Genomic DNA, 21,045 nt, shown 5'->3' with positions numbered 1-21,045 from the left:
CCAAATGTATTATGCTACTTCATTCACTGTATGCTCAGACATAGTTTGCTATAGCTCATTACTTTCTGAATACAGCTATATTTTATAATGGCTCAAAACATACATGCAGAAATAAAATAAGTTTACTTTGTAAATCTTTACAAAATGCTCTAATCCAGTTTCCTTGTTGTTTCTTATTTAACCAGTTACCATGATTTTATCTTCCTTTACTCTGAGACCCTCTGGTATTCTTTATGCAGGACACTGGTGCCACCACAGTTCTGCCTGTGACTGAAGGCAAGATGGTAGCCAGCTGAACTGAGAGAAAGAGAATGAGAGAAATGGAACCAAGTCTATGGTTTCACATTTGTGGGGAGGCTGATATACCCATGACTGGGGACTTAGTTTGCCTGGAACTCAATTCCAAATAGTGTCACAGGATCATGAATACAAAATCATACTAGACTAGTCAGATTGAGAATAAATTAGGGATTTAGGCACTAAAATAAAGAAAATGGTAAAGTTCATCAGCCTAAGTCTTTTATTCTTTCTCTCTGGCTACAAAAACTTTATATATTCTGATATTTTGCCTACGGAATGTTCAGCTTTTGGAGTCCATCTTTGCATCCTCTGTGTTCTTTTTATTCCTTGTCTCAGGACTTAGTAATGTTCTTTGTGAACAATATATATGCTAAGTATTTTTTTTCTGCCCACTTTTTCTTGATGATATAAGCTCTTTTCTTTTCATAACCTTAGAGCTCTTGTGTTCTGGGCAGCCAGAAGGTGCATTAACTTTTGATGTTTGATAAATACAATAAGGTCTGTGAAGAATCAATAAATCTTTTGCATCTAACAGTTAACTTAAGTTTTGCCATCATTTAGAGGTGAAAAATGAAAGATTACATATTGTTAGAAACCTGCTTAAACTACATCACATAAATGCACAAACTGTCAGTAAATGGAAGCTATTCAAACTGGTTGGTATCTTAGAAACAAAACAATTTTCTTTTTCCCCCCAGTGTTTACTATAGAAAGAAAAATATATTTGGCTTATTTCCTGTGATCACACTATAAACATTCTTCTTAAGAGATCTTAATCAATCTTATAATTACTTATCAGTCTTCTATGGTAATTATGCTTAAAATTTTCTTCTCTTGCCTCCGTGTATCCAGTTTTCTGTGGTAACTACAGGTGCATAAGACATAATGTATCCAAAACTTAACCAATCTTCCCAAACCAACTTCTTCATTTCTTAGTTAATAGAGAACAGTCATAGAGCCAGAAACTTGAGTTCTCTTTCTTCTTTAAATCACATTCGAATAATGAATAAAGAAAAATCATATAGGTTTATTGAGTTTTATGTATAATTTCCAAAATAATGAAAAATATTAAATTGGAAATGAAATGCGAAAAAATGTAGTTTAAAACCTTCTATTAAGCAGCAACAACAACCGCAAAATATAAGAATAAAAGCAAAGAGGACAAATGAATTTAAAAAAATAGGATAATTAACATGTTATAGTTTGAATCTGGAATGTTCCCCATAATCTCATATATTGAAGCTGCATATTGGGTGGTGGGTAGAAACCTAGGAGGTAAGGACGAGTCAGAAGTATGAAAGTCATTGAGGTGTGTCTTTGAAGGATATATTTTATCCATAGCCACTGGTTTGTTCCTTCCCTCCCTCTCCCTCTCCCTCTCCCTCTCCCTGTCCCTCTCCCTCTCTCTCTCTCTCCCCTTCCTGGTTGCCATGAGGTGAGCTCTTTTATTCTGCTATATCTTTAAATTATGATGTTCTGCCTCACCTGAGGCCCCACAACAATGGAGCCAGTAAATCATGGGCTAGAACCTCTGAAATCATGAGCCAAAACAAATCTTTCCTCCTCTAAGTTATTTTTTCTTGGATGTTTTGTTACAACAACAACAAAAAGCTGACTAATAATGAAAAATAAGATGGCAGAAATAAGCATAAATAGTCTGAACCTATTAAATGTTGACACAGAAAATAATTGTTGAATAAAAAGATACGTATTTAATAGAATTAGATACACAAAATTTTTGAGGTGTTGATAGTCCCATTAAAAGTATTGATTTGTATTCATGCTATAAATGTTTTACTATATCTTCAAACACAATGCCAATAGACTACTAGCTTTATCAAAGACTGACATTCTGGTTCTATCATTTACTAGGAATTACAGCTTAGAATTTTTAATTTTGTGAAAATTAGATTTTTTATTGGCACAATGAGGATAAAAATAATTTCTACAATATTTTGGAAAGTTTATGTGATTACATGGTAAGATGTTGTATTTGTTTTTATTTTTCCTATAGCCTCATATTTTGTTCAAGAATTTTAAGTCCCATGTCAGTATAAGATTTAAATGTGTATATATATAATGAAATCAAAATATAAACTGGGTGTGGTGACATACATCTGTAATCCCAGAAGCTTGGGAGGCTGAGGCAGGAGGACTACAAATTCAAAGCCAGCATCAGCTACTTAGCGAGGTCAGAGGTAAATTAGCAAGACTCTATCTCAAAGAATAAAAATGACTGGGATGTGGCTCAGTAGTTCAGCATCCCTGAGTTTAATTCCCAGTACCAAAATAAATAAATAAATAAATAAATAAATAATATTTTTTAACTGAAACATAAAGTACTGACTTCTTGATTTAAAATGTACTATGGTTATAGCCTCTGAACCATAAAGTAATTTTATTTATGGTTATAGATTTTTATGAAGTTTATTTCTACACTTCTTTTTACAGAGCTTTTCATTATATACAATTAAACACTGAATTTCATAATTATTAAATTGACAGAGGTATTATTTTGGCAGTAAAGTATCATTTTGAACAGATGTGTTTAACAATCACAAAAAAATGTATTTACTTCCTTGTAGATGAGTAACCACCTCAGAATCCAATCAAAATGTTTTCATTCATTTGTGTTGCTAAGAGGGATTAATATTGAAATCCTTAGATGCAAAAAGAGAAAGTCAGTGAATAAGTTAATCCTAGCTTTTGATTTTATTCAAAAGAAATATGCATTCTAGATCCATTAGAGCTATAAGGAAATAGATCTTAGAGAATATTATTTAATCTCTGATGTATAATCTGCTGTATCATTTCATATAGCTTTCACTGAATCATAGTAATCAAAAATATAATAATGTATTTTGAAATAATAATAACTGAATGTGTGATATTAAATGATCCAAATATTTGTAATGAATATGAGTTAGAATAAACTTTATCAGAAGGTAGACATCAAGTGTCTAAAACCCTATAAACTCAACTATTAGAATCATTATGCTCAGTCACTGATTTTCTATGCATTTAATGAATACCTACTAAGATAGGTATTCATTAAATGTTGGGTACTGAGATAAATATTGGAAATATAAATTGGAACATGGCAAGTTTCATATTGTGAAAGAACAGATAATATACTATGATAGGTAAAAGGATTAGTAAATTTTTACTTGTAAGACCTTACTTCACGTAATAAAATTTCTATAGGTAAAATAATAAACTAACTTGAATTTGAAAGAAGAAAGTAAAACAGGAGTAGAAAACAAAATGTAATTAAAAATCAGTTAAACAAGTGCACTATCATAATTTATATGACTCTTTGGACTGAAATAGAAATTTTAATCTGAGATTTCTTTTATGAATTATGTTATTTATGACTATAGCAATATTTAATTTCACCCACCAAAAACAAACAAAAAAGGCAGTTATTGACTTCATCATAGTTGTTGACTTCTTAGGTCACAAATACCAATCAGGGAATCAACCCTGGCTGGTTCCTACTTACTTCCCCTTCCCCTTCAACAAGCTTTTAGACCTGACAGTTCCTAGATATTTTTAGAGTTCTTTTTAATTGAGTAAGTAAGGCATGAGAATCAAATCACATTTCTCAATATTATTGTGATCTCAAATAATAAATTCTGATCCTTCAGTTTTTGGTAGTTGGTTAGGGAAAATAAAAAATGTCACATTTTATTCTTCAAAGTCAATGATAAGAACCATATTTCATTTTTCTGTTCCATAGATAAGTTTCTTCACAAAATAATTATAGGATAAAGGTAAAACAATAAGAAAGGTTTCTACTACAAACCTGACAAATTTTTCCCTGTTTTTATTATTGGTCTTTCAAAGTTTCTTATATTTATTGGTTTAAACTTTGACTCATTCCATTTATTTCATGAATATTATGCATTAGATTCACTCAATAAATATTTGTTTAGTTCCTGCACTATGCAAGGTAGTGTCTTAGGCACTGGGTACAACATTTCCATCCTAATGGGATTACATTCTAACTAAAAGTTATAAAAATGAACAATTAAATAAGTAATTATAAATAGTATGTGGGAAAAAATAGAGGAAAATAGTGCGAATCTCAAAAGAAAGGTCAGGAAAGGTTTTAGATTTGAAGAAAGACCTGATGTGAGAGAGTAAGCCATTCAGATACCTTGAAGAGGGGGATCCAGGCATAAGAAATAGCAACTTCAAAGGCCTTGGAGGCAGGCCACACCCTCATTTAAAATGAACTACCTCCTGTAAGTCCCAGATCCAAAAGCCACCTGCTATGTTTGAATGTTTGTGTACCTCCTCATTCCTTCTGTTGAAATCCAAATTCCCCAAATGATGGTATGAGGAGAAAATCTCCTTTAGAATATGATAAATTATGAAAGCAGTCTTCATGAATGAGATTAATGCTCTCATAGAAGAAGCCCATGTTCTCTTCTACCATGCGAGGACAGGGTAAAAAGATATTGTCAATGAACTAGTAATCAGGCCCTGGAAGATAAATTAGACAAATAAGAATTCATATTTATATTGATAGATGTGAAAAAAAAAAACTATAAGAATGGAGGTTTGTGAGGAGATATTACCAGGAGTTTAGTTTTAAACGTAGTTAAGCTTAAGGTACATGTTAGCTATCAAGATAAAAATATTGAGTGTACAGTGCTAGACAAGCCAGAGCCCCAGTTGCAGACCTATCTTTGGAGGATATCAAGCCTTATTATCTGACAAGAACTAAGTGAATGAAGGTTTATTAAGGAAACAAATGAAATGACTGACGCTTGGGGGGCTACAATATTAAACAATTGAAAAAAAAAGAAGACAAAATTAGCAAAGGAAATGAAGAAGATAGGAGAGAAACCAAGACTGGGGTACTCTAAGCTGAATGAAGACATTTTATAGAGAAATAAATTACCAACTTGAGAATTAGAAAAAAACCAAATATTCATCCTTTGGGGTTTGGATACAGAATGTCACATGTCCATACAATGAAATACTAATCAGCAATATAAAGTAAAAATATCAATAAATGCCATGAGGGATGAATCTCAGAAAAAAAATACACTAACACACACACACACACACACACAGAGAGAGAGAGAGAGAGAGACTAAAATTTCTAGAAAAGATAAAGACTACAGACAGAAAGCAGACCAGTAATCACTTAGAGACATGAGAGGGATTTAAAGACTTTTTGCAATTATGGAACTATTCTAAGACTGTTTTGGGGGGGATGGTGGCACAACTGTATACATTTAATAAAACTCATTGAACTACACATCTAAAATGGGTGAATTTTATGAGATATGAACTGCATCTCAATAAATCTTTCCAAGACAGGTATGGAGGTGGAGTGATGGAGAGAGGCTAGAGGCGAGAGAGAGAGAGAGAGAGAGAGAGAGAGAGAGAGAGAGAGAGAGAATATGAATATGAATGGGATTATGAATATGAAGGGGATTAGGAGAATGGGGAATTGGATAGAGTTTGTACTGGCAAAAGTTTTCAGGAGCTTCACTGTAAAGGAGAGCAGAAAATTGAGGTAGGGGCTAAAAGAGAACATGGATCCAGAGAGTTTTGCTTCATTTTGTTTGTAGATGAAGGAAAACACAGCATATTTCATGGTGATGGGGATAATACAAAAAAGAAAAAAAAATGTCTGGTAAAAATGCAAAAGAAGGAAGGGAGACCTGTTAAAGTGATTTCTGTAAGTAGGAAAAAGGAAGATGAGCTACCATACAAAAGTTGAGGAATTAGCTTTAAAAGTGTCAATACATAGTATACTGAAAAAAAGGGAAGAGAATATGGCTGTTAATATTATTGGGCATTTGCCTCGGTGAATGGGTGTTGTAGAAGGATCTTCTGATTCTTTTCCAAAGTAAAATAGGATGCAGAATTATCTGCTGAAAATAAGGAGGCATAAGACACATTGAAGATTTAACAAAAGTATAGTAAAAGGAATAGATGTTTTTGAAATTTCTTGTCTGCATTAGGAATGCTTGTAGTTTACAATTTGGCTTTTAAATTGAGATTAGTCTGTATTGCAATATTTTGTTGTTGTGTTTTAATATTTTTAACAGTTATTAAACTGAATAGGTTCAGGCATGCAATAGAATAAGAGTTGGATAAACATACAATTAGGGTTTTGCCAACTATCAAGTCAATGTGATGAAGCAAAGAAAGAATAAAAACAATTGAGGTTGAATGTAAGAAAATGATAAAAATTGAAAGAGAATGAGAATCAGAGGAGGAAAAAGTATAATGAAAGAAGACAGTATTCATAAATTGTTCATTCTAATGAAATTAAAGGTCCCCTGGAATCAGGGTACTGCAAGGAGTGAGCAAAATATAGTAGGCACCGGTCTGATGAAAAGGATGTTTGTGAGTACTGCAGTTATTACAGCTACTGGTAATAACAAAGTGAATATCTAAGGTTGTTAAGATCACCAGTTATCTTGCCTTACATATATTTATCTCAATGAGAAATCATATCATTATCTCAAAATTTTAACGTGTATTCTTAGCTCATATTTATTTTATCACATATGTAATAATTATATTATTTTCCTACCAGAAATCTCTATATAGTTTTTTTCCTGTCAATTGGATATTTTATCTATGTGTAATCTTACAATTTTGCTTTCTACATCATTCTCTCCCATTTTACTTTTTGTTTAAAGACAAGTTCAAAGAGTATTGCAATGTAGATTTTATCTCAGATGATCTTGCTTGTTCCCACAGGGGTCATTCCATGTTGTTAACTCCTGTCAGTCTGTTGATGAATTCATTCATTCTTTGTAGAGTCCACTGTGTTCTCCTCCTCCTCCTTTTTGTAATCTCTAACAATTATCCTTCTAATAATATTCTCCAAATCAAATCTAATAATGAACATGAGAAATCATCTAGATGATTTTCCTAAACTACGGTCTTATGAGTTAAAAAGCTAAAACATACTTCGCTTTCATAGAAAGTAAATGTGGATTTAGGTGCAAGTGAGAGTATGTGTTTATTGTAAACTCACAAATTGCTCACAAAAAAATTGGAATAACTAAATTGACACATAGGATTTGGGTAGGTGCAACTAAGAAATTACTCCCAATTGTGACCTTGAGTATCAAAGCAAAATGTTTTCAAACATTTTTTTTTCTTATTGAAATGTGGTATACTTTACTTTCACTTAACAACAACATAGAACATTAGAAAGAGGGTCAGCTAAAGGGTGAGAACCCTTAAGAAAATAAATGTAGGTTCTTTTGTTATTTTTGTTAAGAATTATCTATGCTAAAATTCTAAATGAACTCCTTTACTAAATGGACAATATAACCTACAAAATTTTTGTCACACTAAAAAACAAAACAAACAAACAAACAAAAAACCCAACTTGCTGATATATCAGGACCCTGGATTCTTTTTCCAGTGGTTGATTGGGGTTTTGTTATTTATGTTTCTTTCTAGTTAATTGATGTTGGCCACTCTGAAGTTGTGCTATGGGAAAACCATATTGAGGTATGAAGAGTTACTGATCTCAAATTATAGGATTTCAACAGATGAATATGGTTAGCTGTGAGTTGGTAAATAATCAGAGTACAGGTTAGCACTCTTTTTCCATAAGCCTTGGGAAGTACTTACCTATTTCCCTGATTTTATAAGACCTCAAGCATAAAAGGGGGAAAAAAAACGTAGTTTTGTTTGAAACTCAAAAAATACTTAGTAGTTTTTGTTCCATTATGGCAAAGAATATCATCAACAACAAAGTATCCAGCTTATCTTCTGAAACAAGATGCACATTGGCATTCAGTTAGCTCAACTTGCACTTCAAATGATTTTGAAAGTTTTCATTCTCTCATTTTATCGCTTGCCTGGTGCTCTAGGCAATATATTCCTCATTGATGGCAGGCAGAAGCAGCACTGTGACAGTCAACAGTTAGAATGGCAATAAAACAAGTTTATCATAAGGAGCTTAGACTCATAACCAATGGTATGTAGAGTATAGATTCTTTAATTAATCATCTGGTACTGTGATATATATCAAGAAAACCATGCACATTTCACCTGGGATGTTCCCCTGTCAATACACTGTCTAAAAGAATGAACAAAGAAAAACAGAGCAGCATCAATATAGAATGGGATCCTACTGTACCTGGTGAATGAGGCGGAGGAGAGCACATCAGAACAACCCCCTGGCCTTCCCTCACAGAGACTGCACTTCTTGTCCGGCCACTAAAATTTCCCAGATCTGTCAACATAACACAGCATTCAGATGCAAGGCAAACATAAATTTTAAAAAATCACTACTATTATAATTTACATTTATTTTTCTATCATCATCCTGACAAGATATTTTGTTTTGCAGCGACAGTCTTGTTAATGAATCTATATCATCCAATTCTGAATACCACAGTTTAAATTCTATATATCAAAAACCCCTCACATCCTTTATCCTTACCATACATACAAGTTGCCAGTGTAGAATCTAGATAATACAACATTTTAATCATATCAAATAGTTATTTTATTTCTTACCAATCTTTTTTGCATATTGATCTTTCTACTGGTAAAAACCCTTCATTCAAAGTGAGAAGATAAACATGAGGTGGTTATAGCATCTTCTCTCCAATCTGTGGCCTCATCATATGTGATGCTAAGGATGGTGTGTGAAACCAAGCATGGACTTGCCAAATTAGAGACTTGTAGGCTCTATTAAAATATAACGAGGACATGAAGTGTTCTAGCCTAAAATGAATTCTACAAATTAACTGTGCTCATCCATTTTGATTAATCTGGGACTATGACAGGTACTGAAACACTTGTGTATATGAGGATTATAGCACTGGGTTCAGTTACCTGCCTTTGTACTATGCTGCATTTGCATAATTTGGAAAGAACTTCCTAAAAATAAAGTGCCTCATAGGGGATGATATATTATTACTTGCTAATCTAATCATAACTCATAATGTGTATCTTTTTCCTTCTCTTGACTACTTCAATCAAATGCATGAATTTTAGAATAGTGTTTTACAAATTGTGGAGTTCAAATTTCTATAAATAAACATTCTCCAAAATTCTAAGTCTCTAAAATCAGGTTTCCATGGTGAGAAATGCTTCTTGAAAATGTTCTGCCATTCCTCCCATTATACATAAATTGTATAAGAGACTTTTAAAAATCATTTAATCATTCCCTGTTAAAATACTATTTTGCAGCAATGTAAGTTAGGGTCTCAATTTAATGTTTATTAACCTGATAAACCATAAAATTAATCAAGAAATTATATTTGATGGATATGAAGAAGATAAATCACTAGCATTAAATAGTCTAATAGAAACCTTCTACAATTTTTTTCTAAGAAAGGTGCAACAATTGACTTATTTGTTGAATTTATAATCAGATCTTAAATTCATCAAGAGTGAATACAAGATGCCAAATAAATACTTAGAAAGGTATTCATTGTTTGAGAAAGTTTTAGGATTTTGTATAAAATTCTACAATTTATGGAAAATAGGTATGTGCTTTACAAAGAAGCAAGACAAAGCAAAGAAAAATCCTAGTTCTACTTTTGTTGGGGAAAAATAGCCTTACTTAAAAATATACAAATTAACTTTCTTTAATTTTTTTTTTTAGTTATAGATGGACACAATACCTTTATCTTATTCATTTATATATTTTTTTATGTGGAGCTGAGGATCAAACCCAGTGCCTCACACATGCTTGGCAAGCACTCCACCACAACTATAGCCTCAGACCCACATTAACTTTTGTAGTAAGCATCAAACTAATTCATTTTTACATGTATATGCCCCACTGGAATTACTCCTATGATCTCTATTACCAAATCACATTGTTGCCTATTTTTGAGCTTCATAATAGGGAAGCTCCAAATATGGAGTTTCATGAGTTTGTTTCTGAAGCAAACAAATATATATGACTCATGGCTTTAAGCTCATATGCATTGATTCTTTGGGATAGAGACTGTCTTTTTTTCCCAGAAAATGATTTAAATATGAAGATAAAGCATGACAAGTTTTCCAGTTTGACTTTCTTTCACTCACTCCTAGAATTATAACACAGAATCATATAATGAGGCAATGGGTGTTACAGGACTTTAATATCTCTTCAGGGATTATCTGTTTTTTCTTTTTTGTTCCTCATTGAATTTATAAATCTTGGGAGATGACTTGGATATTAATTTATTTAACTGAACTTAACTGGTTTCTCAAAATATATATGTATTCCAATACAATTACTAATACATTCATGTAGTGTATGTATTATGACATCAAACCAATCTACTGTATTTAAAAATATTTTAATAGGAAACAGTCCTAAAGTAATGTCCAGTTTTGAGAAACTGAAGTACAGGCAAGGCCTAAACATCGAACACACAGAAAAAGAAACAATTGTAGAATAATTATGATCTGAATTATGTTTTGAGATCTAAGTTATCCAAAAGGTCACATTCAACTATAATTGCTTTATTTTGTATTAACAGTCAATACAAGTACAATTCAAGACTTTCTCATAGGATTGTTTCTGGGTCATTATTTCCTAGGAATTATTGCACCCACAATTTCAAAATAAATGAATATTTTTCAATTGCGAACAGAACTTTTTGCTTACATAAAGCCACACAGGAATAATACAAAGAAGTTAATACTTTTATGAAGAGTTGTTAACTACTTACTAGGGAAAAAAAGTGACATTCTTTTTCTATAATGTATAAGTGGTTTCCATGCCTGGCAAGATTGTAGTTAACCTAAGGCATAATTTTTATGTGAAAAAATTCCTGGTTGGTGTGGGCATGGTGGCTTGATTAAATACGGGAAAACTCAGCTACTTGTTTATATCTCATTGTGAATAGAAAGCCTCTTTCGATGTGCTTTTCAGAGGAAATAGAAAGCAGCCTAGGTATACATGAAGTTTGGATGCTTGTAATATCTTCTCAGTAGATATATATTTTATGTATCAGAGAAATGGAAACAAGAATAAGTTTTTCAATGCAGTCTTTTTATTACAATTTACACAAGGCTAAAAATATGTGTTCGTGTTTTATATTTGGGAACTATAAGGCAGGGGGAAAATGAGTAAAAGTACACATTCCAAAACAAGAATTGTAAAATTCTGATTTGAATTTTTACTGAAATAAAACTCTGGGATTATTATAAAGCATATGACTAATAGAGAAACAACAGGAGAGTTTGTGATCAAGAGTCAGAGCTCTTCAAGTCTTGCCTTTGATCTGACCTTTCCTTCCTAGGTATGAAATGCATGCAAGGGTTTAATAGGGAGCTGTAAATAGAGCTTTAGCTCACAGAATTATTGCACCTTTTCATCCTAGAAAAAACATGCAAACTAAAAGACTTAAGCAATGAATGATGTGACTGAGGCCTTAGATGACAGATTATAGATTCAGATGTATGTTTTTAGCCATATTAGCCAGATGAGACAGATCACAACTTATTTAACAAATCCTTATTCAATGAATACTGCACCCTGAAAAATATGCTAGGTCCTAGTGATACAGAAAAAGTGTAAAGGAAAGATGTATGAATTAATTATACTCACTTGGATCCACTATCTGTAGCTCAGAGGAGTATGAGTCACCAAATAGATGTATGATCCCACACAATCATAGCTTCAGCTTGTCACAACTATAGCCACAAGTGACCAATACATACCCTCTACATATGAGCTCCAAACACATGCACACCAACTCACATTCTGTAGTTTTTCCCTTCTTCTCTTTTTTTAAATTTCCTCTTTCTCCCTCCCTTCTTTCTCTCTTCCTGACTTATTTTTGTTACTATTTCCTTCCTTGAGCTATTTATTTATTTATTTATTTATTAGACTGAATCTTGCTAAGCCCATGCTGCCTGTGAGTTTCTTGCTGCCTGATGGCTGAAACTATAGGCACATGCTACCATACCTGGTTCACAAATTTAATCTTAGGAGAATTCAAAACAAAGGTAATGCTATCTATAGTATTAGGATTCATGATTATTGTAAGATGAAAACTTTCTGGTAATTCAGGAGCAGCACAATTTTATCTGATATTACACTCTAAAAGGTATTTCCCTTGCAAGACTTTATAAAAATAACACTAGGGGGAGCAACTTCACAATCCCCTTATGAAGGGTCTTCATCATGAGATTCCTTAAAGAGGTATAGTGTTTCACTTAGACACACATACATATCCGTACAAAAATCATTACCTATAAACAATAATTGAAAAGTATTAGAAATACAGTGCAGAAAACTGGCAAGAAGGAAATTGCATAAGAAATCCGGGACCTTGGTCTTTGGATCTTACACATGTTAAATACAAGTTGGTTCACTTACTGTGGAGGAGTGAAAGGAAAAGTCAAAGCAAGAGGGAAATGTCATGTAGTCAGGAGTGATATGGTTCATGTGTGTCCTGGACGACTTGTATTTCCTAATCTTAAATCTGTTCTGAATGAGTGATAATGTAGGTTATAGGAGTTAGTTAGATGGAGGAATGGGAAGGTGGGGGCTCATTTTGACTTGTGTTTGGCTACACGGTTATCCTGTAGGGGGTGCTAATGAGCTTTCACTGCCAATGCTCCAGGCCTTAGCATCTCATCCTCTACTTTAAAAGCGCTGTAAATACACATATAATTTAGTGGAAACTCTAAACTTCTTCACAAGATTGAGTTTGAATTTTTACAAAAAATAAAACACTGAAAATGGAAAATCACATTCAACTAATACCAGGAACGTGAGTTCTATTTAGCTTAATCACTAACACCTATAGGATTGAGGAAGTGAGCTTGGCGCTTGGAACTTTAACTTGTATGATTTCTACAACTAACACTTTTCCTAATATTGACTTGATATTTGCTGCCTCACTTCCAAAATGAATGCATATTGAGGTTTTTCATCAGTTCTATTTGTTGCTGCTGTTGATTATCATCAAGATTATTTGGGTCATTGACAGATTTTTTTTTTTTTTTGCATACATGCAAATACTATGTAATACAAATTGGTTAGACTTCATTCAGAAATATTAAAATTTGACAATGTTAAAAAAGGGAAAAGGGGTGGGAAATAAAGAAAATAATTGTAATAGCTACTGTCTACACTATGAGAGGCACCTTGAAATTTAAATAATCCTGTTTAAAATTTCATTTTTTAAATTTAAATTGTTTTTTTTTCTCTCCTTCTTCAGTGTGGAGATCACACAGTCACACATTTTAGGCAAACACTTTACCACTGAACAACATCCCCAATCCTAAAGATTACTAAATTTTATTTGAAAAGCAAACTTATTTGAAAAGCTTTGTGCATGCAGTTTTTTAAATTAGTGAAATGGCAAATCAAATATAATGTGATTGATTCCAAATTTTAAAAACATTAGGATGAAAGCAGTTCAAGCATTTGGAAGTTAGACCAAGTTGGTTTTAGGAATTAGAAATAATCTTCATAAGAGTATCTTTTTAAGAAACAGTTCTAACAGATGAAAAACAAAAAGGTGGGAAAATAGTGACTGATAGAGAAAACATAATTCTTACATTTATACTGAGAAAGAATTAAATTAGCACTTTCTAGTCTATAGTCATTTGTGTGCATGTGAAGATGGTCAGAACTCATTCTGTAACAAGCAAGATCCTTAATAATAGTTTCTAAAGTAAAAACGTTTGTTGAATTGTACCTAGACTGAAAACCTTGGAAATATGAAGCTTTGTGATTTTTATTGGCAATTTTGAACATATGATCAATTTATCAGCAAGACAGACAGGTATTATTATACCCATTTATTGAAGGGGACACTGAAATTCACTAAGGATGAATACTAAGAATAAAAATCTCCTGGCCAGGAAGGATTTCAGCCTTCTAGATAACTAGTTCAGTTTTAGAACATGCAAGATTTTTTTCTGTTATTGTTATTTTTGGCCCCCGCCCCCAAGTTATTCTGACATTCTTAGTTTAGAAATAAAATTATTTCTTTGTACATTTTCTATTATCCCACATTAAATAATATTACAATTCTTTTAAATATTTGTTGTAAGTCATCTGTAAACGGACATGATATCACCCTTAAAAATGTTAATTATTTAATAAAACTTGTCTCTCAAGAATATCAGCTAGGCTAATTATAGGTATCTAAAATGAAATCTTTTATATGAAGGTAAGAATTGAATTAAGATGTAACTGGGATGTGGTAAGGTAAATCTACAAGAGGTAATGACAAGTTGTAATGGAACTTTCTTCAGTCTCATTTTTCCCTTGGTTATATATAACAGGTCAGATGAGTAATCTTTTGAAATGACTTGCTATTTTCACTTTACATATTATCAGACGTGAATTATTCACCAATGGTTCACTGAATATATGCAGAGAAACCAAAGCAAACCAGATGATGTTTGCCTTGACAGTAACACTTTAAGCACATTGTAAGTTAAACATCAAATTGTAATTGCTTTTGTAAAAAGAAAAATTGTCCAAAGATTGTGATCAAAATCTTTCTGATCCTAGGTCTTTTCTTTGGTACTTTGTTCATTAAAAAATCCACTTCAATAATGAATATATGATAAAATCATCTCAAATGCAGGAGTGTATGTAAATGTGTTTACTTAATATGAAGATAGACTGTGAGTGTTTATCTTTTGATAAAATTTCTTCTTCTTTACAAATAAGTGCATAAATAATCCCTATTTATTTACTTTTAAATTAACTTTTTTCCAAACAATGACTTTTTTTTTTCAAATTAACATTAGTGTTATTCATTAAGTCTTACAAAAGTTTGAAGGTAAGCACTGCAAAATGTATCATACAAATACTTAAGCATGTACAGAGATTTGAGTATCATTGACCCATAGAGAAGGAGAAAAGGGTGTTATTTAGTAAATACAAGCTTGCTGTATGTGGTGGTGCATGCTTGTAATCTCATTTAGGAGCTTAGAACAGGAGGATCTCAAGTTCAAGACCAGTCTGGGCAACTTAGCAAGATGCTGTCTCAAAATATTTTAAAAATGGGCTGGGGAATGTAGTTTAGAGCTCAAGAGACCCTGAATTCAATGCCCAGTACTGAAGAAAAATAAAAACCCAGCAAGTTATTTGGTACAACTCCTGTAACTCATAGATCTTGTTGATTATCTCTCATGCTTTTGAGCCTAACTACCCTCTTCAGCTATTTTCTAATTGTAATTCTTAAATAATTACTTCCTTGCCTACAACCCTGGCTCCTTATCTCACTTAACACTTTTTCCTCCAGCACAACTTTAGCCTTGGTTAAATTGGACTATATGTGTATTCTGCTTTGATTTGTGCAAGTGAATATGGATGGAGAAAAACATCAACAATGATGGACAGTTTGATTCTAAATTCATGACTATGAGGCTCAGAAAGTCCCTTTGTGCTATCTGGTAACCCCGATACATTTATGGAGTCCATTTTCTCTTGATCCTCTGGACAATACATTATAACCACTTTCTTCCAATACCTCCTGCCAGATTCTTCCCTCCCATTTCATACAGAAAACAGAAGTAATCCGAAAACAACTTATACATGTACCACCTAGTATAACGCTGAAATATGCTCTACATTCTTGTTTAATGAAGGACTCATTGCACCCACTATTGGGGATTCTGATGACAAACAGCCTTTGGCCCTCAGCCCTTCAGGAACTACTTTTGTAAATAGAAGCTCTTCACCCCAGAGGGTGCTTCCTGGGGCAGGACACAGTCAATGAAGGATCACTGAATGACCATCCTGAGACAACTCCAGATAACCTGACATACTATCCTAGCTTCAGAGAACCTTTTGGTTTGGGCAGGACAGTTGATAGAACTGTATCAGAGTCTGAACCACCCCTTGTCTATTCTCACTCCTTCCACTGGATTTGATTCCAAGGTCATTTATTTAAAAAAAAAAAAACAAAAAACATTGTCTGCATTTAACTTGATCTCACAGTCTATTCCTCAAGGACCTCAGCCTTTTACACTATCACAATAGCTCTTGATTCCTCAAAGTACATGTTACCTCCCATCTTTTTACTATAAATGAACTATCAACACTCTAGTCAAAGGTCAGTCTCTCCCTTGTGCATCTATAGCATCCAAACATACTGATATTTCTCCAAAGTTTTTTTTTTTTAAGGAAGAAATTAATGCATCTTTCTTAACCTCTTTCCCCTTGTAGGTACCATACCATTATTGTTCTATTCTGCAACAAAACCCATTCTCTCTTCAGCTTTTCAAATCAAGGTTATCTTCCTACCACTGGCAAAAATGCAATTATGAGCTATCTAATGATTTCTGCATTGTTAATTTATTAAAAATCCCTAGTCCTCTTCTACTTTATAAGCACTGTTTGATATAGTCAATTATTTGCTTCTGCTAAAAATAATTTTTATTTGACTCCTCCTACTTTAATTTCTATTCCTCCTCAATTCTTCAATAGTTAAATACTACAGAACCCCAGATTAGTTCTTTTAATTTTTTCTTTCCCCATCTACTTCATTTCCAAGTATATTTTATATAGTCTTTATATTTAAAAGTTGTACACATACTGAGGGATCTCCAAATTTTATTTGTGCCTGGACGTTTCCCTTGACTGTCAACATGCACACATGCATGCGTACACACACACACACACACACACACACACACATACACACACACACAGAGTTTACTTAACATTTGTGCTTGGGTATCCAAAGGTATTGCAAACATGCCCTTATGGAACTCCCTTTTCTACCCACAGAACTATTCTCAACAGAATATTTTCCATGAGAGTAAATAGTGATTTCATTCTTCTAATTGTTAAGAAAAATTCAAAATTCATCTGTGATTCTCATATATCTGACACCCCACACACAGTTCATGAGAATTTCGTTGATACTATTTGATAATGTATCCAGAACCCAACAACTCTCAACATCTATAACATTCACACAGGCATCTCTGACTTGATTGTCAGGATATGCATCTAACCAGCCTTTGTATTTCTTCCTTTATTCCATTTCAGACTATTTCCATCACAGCAACCAGATTGATCCTTATAAAATTAAGTTGTATGATATGACCTAAATGGCTTTTGATTTCACTCAGAGGAAAAGAAAAGCTACTCGTAATACCCTCCAGGCCCTACACCTTCTATCTGTGTTGGCTGTTTGATGTCATTTCCTACTTTGCTCCCCTTTCCTCACTCGAGCCTAGTACATGAGTTTCTTGATTTTCAGAAAACATACCAGCTGTTGTCTCTGCCTCAGGCCCTTGTGCTTGCTGACTCCTTCAAGTAGAACACATTTTCCCCCACATATAATCATGGTTGTAATCTTTGTGTTCTTTAGGTCTTTATTTCAATGCCATTTTCAAGATCTCTCTGGAGAGATCTTTTGGGAGCATCCTATCTAAAGTTCAACCTCATCATTCTTCACCTATTCCATACACATTTTTCCTAGTTAATTTTTCTCCTTGGTTCTTCATTATTATTCATTTGCCTTGTCAACTTTGCCCCCTACAGGACCTATAAGGAGATTTTTTTGTTGATTATAATATTCACAGATCCTTAAGCTTATTTGTTCTCTCTGCCTGGAATTCTCTCCCCGCTGATTATTTTCACTGATCTCTCCAACTATGTGCCAGTCTCTGTTGGAATGTCACCACTGCAGAAAGCATTTCCTTGATCACTTTATTCTTCCTTTCTTTTCTCCCAATTTTTATTTTCCTTATTCTCTTTCTACTTGTTTTCTACTTGGCTGGGGATCAAATCAAGGAACCCACACATGCTGGGCAAGTCTCCTGACTCCTCCTACTTTAATTTCTATTCCTCCTTAATTCCCCAATATCTAAGCATTACAGAACCCCGAATTAGTCCTTTGAACTTTTTTTCCCCACTTACACCATTTTTAAGTTTACTTTATCTAGTCTTTATATTTAAAAATTATACACACACTGAAGGATTTCCAAATTTTATTTGTGCTTGGACACCTCCCTTGACTGTCAACATGCACACATGAGTTACATCCCTAGCTCTCTGGTCTCCTTATTATGATAACTTGTCTTCCTTGATACTCATCACCAACTGACATATTATATAACAAGGAATTAATAGTTTATTGTCTCCTATATTCCATTACAATTTAATCTTCTTGAAAACTCGCACTTTGTTTTGACACTGATTAGAGTAATGCCAGGTGCTCAGTAAATAACAGTCCAATAAGGAACTGAATGCATGAAACTATTGTATATGTTATTATTAATTTATACTTGAAAAATTTTAGTTTTGGACTTCTAAGTGTTGAGATATCTTCCAAATATTACACTTATAATTTTTTTTCAAAATTATACTACCATGAAAGCCAAAATTCCCAGGAAATACTGACTTTGACAGATAACACTGAAATATATAAGTGTTAAAAGGCTTTTCCAGAGCAGAAATTTTCACTTCAGTTAAATTATTTTTATAGGAAAGAGGTTGTTTGTATACCCTTTCAAACTGTAGCTGAGTTAGAAAGTATATGATTTCATTTTTTTAAAAATATTTATTTTTTAGTTATAGGTGGATACAATATCTTTATTTTATTTTTATGTGGTGCTGAGGATCAAACCCAGTGCTTCACGCATGGCAGATGAGTGCTCTACCTCTGAGCCACAACCCGAGCCCAATAATCCCAGTTTTTGTAAAAGGAATATTTTTATTATTTGGAGTCTTATAATTCTAAAAATGTTACAGTTTCTAAATGAAAACAATTTGAACGTTTTTTGATACCTAAATATAGTTTCATTGATATGCCTTATGCATTTCAGTTGACACTACCAAATTCTGAAGACCATTACTACAAATAATAAAAGTTATAAAAGTTCTAAAAAGCAGCCATTTAATTAATTTGCCTGACATTATATTAACATAAATATTGTACTTGCACAGCTAATTTTAATGTCAAGTACTTAAGTTAGTAACTAGGCAGAGAATTTTGAAATTGTATTTTAAAACACTGGCATAAAAAGTGAGGGTTTTAGAGACAAAAGACCTCAGTTCAAATTCTAATATTACTATTTACTCACAGGGCCACCTTGAGCAAATTATATTACTTTACTGTGCTTTACCTCCTAGCTAAGACCAGATAATTATAAATATGTTATCAGCTTACTAGAACACATTACATGGTGTATAAATAACCTACCCCATATAACTTGCCTATAATAAGCACTTAAAAATATTATTTCATTTTATGCCCCCACATTTCAGAGAGATGTAACACATTAACTTCAAGTATAATCCTAAATAATTTTCTAAACACTTTGAGCATACAGAATAAAGATTACCAAACTGTACTGTTTGGGAATCAATGTTATACAAATTAACATAATGAATAGGAGAGGCAGCTGAGAGGTGCCATTATAAACAGAGTGGCAATTGTATACAAGCTACTTTGCCCTTCAAATCTTAGCTTCCTTCTCTATAAGATGAAAATATTAAAATCAAGTTCAAAGTTGTTGAAAGACATAAATGAAATAATGTACTTACAGCAGTTATAATGTTACATGACACAATATAATGAATAGAAAGCAATATTATCTTTATTATTCATGTCATAAAAAAACTCTTATGGGTCATGAGACATTAATAACAATCTTAACTCTCTTGCTAGCTAGCTACAAACTTGTGGCAAAATCTTAACCTTCTGTGTTTATTTCTTTGCGTTTCAGGGATTTGGGTTGCTTAAAAGAAAGAAACCCCCATGTTTATGGAGTTGCAAACGTGAGGTTAACAACAATCATGGTGGGAACTAAAGAAAATATTACTCTTGAAAGCATTTACATGTGGTTTCAAAACACTGTAGGGGTTGAAGAAAAGCTGTATAACCACATTTAGCTGAAAGGATGACATTTTTTCACACCTAGACTAGATTATCTCCAAGATGCAACATTCCATGACTTTAACTCATAGTCTGTGATTCTACTAACTTTAATCTTTTGTTCAGAACCTATTACAGAGAGTGTGCATGTATGTGTATGTATGTGTGTGTGTGTATGTATATGTGTATGTATGTGTGTGTGTGTATGTATATGTGTATGTATGTGTGTGTGTATATATATATATATATATATGAAAGGCTATTCCTAATACCCATTTTCTACAACAAATAGAAAATTAAATTGATTTTAGATTTTGTGTTTATATTTTGATAATCAACTTGATAGAGGAGAAAAACTGCTGTCAGCACAAGAATTTATAACCACTTGTTTATAATGTTTACATTTTGAGGTAGATTTATGATGACTTGACTAAAGTAAAGGAACTTTTAAAAACTTCACTAAGGTGAATATTCTATTACAAATGAGAAAACATGTCATAATTTTATATTATACATCAGGAGACTTTATGTTCAAAATCATCATAAATTGCATTTTATAGCCTGTAATGCAGTGTTTGACATCTGGGAGACGATATGTATTTAAAAAAAATATAATGTTTTCAATGCACATTATGTATTAATTTGAGGCTCTAGTCTGTGTAGTACAGGAGATAAGAGGAATGAGGTGGGTGGAACAAGATGGTGGCAGAATAAAATCCTCCATGTATCTCACCCAATAGATAAATCAAATTCGAAACTATTCATGCACAAGAGCTAAGAAAATCAAGTGAAAGACTGTTTGTTAGTATTATAATGAAATGAAAAACTGCAATGAAGAAGAAAGGAAGGAAAGATTTGCCTATATTACTGTATCCCAACTCTTAGCATCCCAGGAGAGAGAAAGGTTCTTCACAATTGGAGAACAGAGAGAGAATTA

At 32.8% G+C, this 21,045-nt stretch overlaps 1 protein-coding gene across 1 annotated transcript in view; it reads right to left on the bottom strand.

The window, feature by feature from the left end:
- Positions 1-21,045, bottom strand: part of Cntn5 (contactin 5) — a 755,408-nt gene that overhangs the window by 417,084 nt on the left and 317,279 nt on the right. Inside the window, exon 6 of the mRNA XM_027930609.2 lies at positions 8,432-8,527. Within this exon, the coding sequence (XP_027786410.2) occupies positions 8,432-8,527 (96 nt within the window). The remainder of the gene's footprint in view (positions 1-8,431; positions 8,528-21,045) is intronic.

This window comes from Marmota flaviventris, chromosome 9 (assembly GCF_047511675.1).
Source record: "Marmota flaviventris isolate mMarFla1 chromosome 9, mMarFla1.hap1, whole genome shotgun sequence".
NCBI lineage: Eukaryota > Metazoa > Chordata > Mammalia > Rodentia > Sciuridae > Marmota > Marmota flaviventris.
Note: the sequence above shows the minus strand (reverse complement) of the source record. Positions and strands in the feature narration are given on the sequence as shown.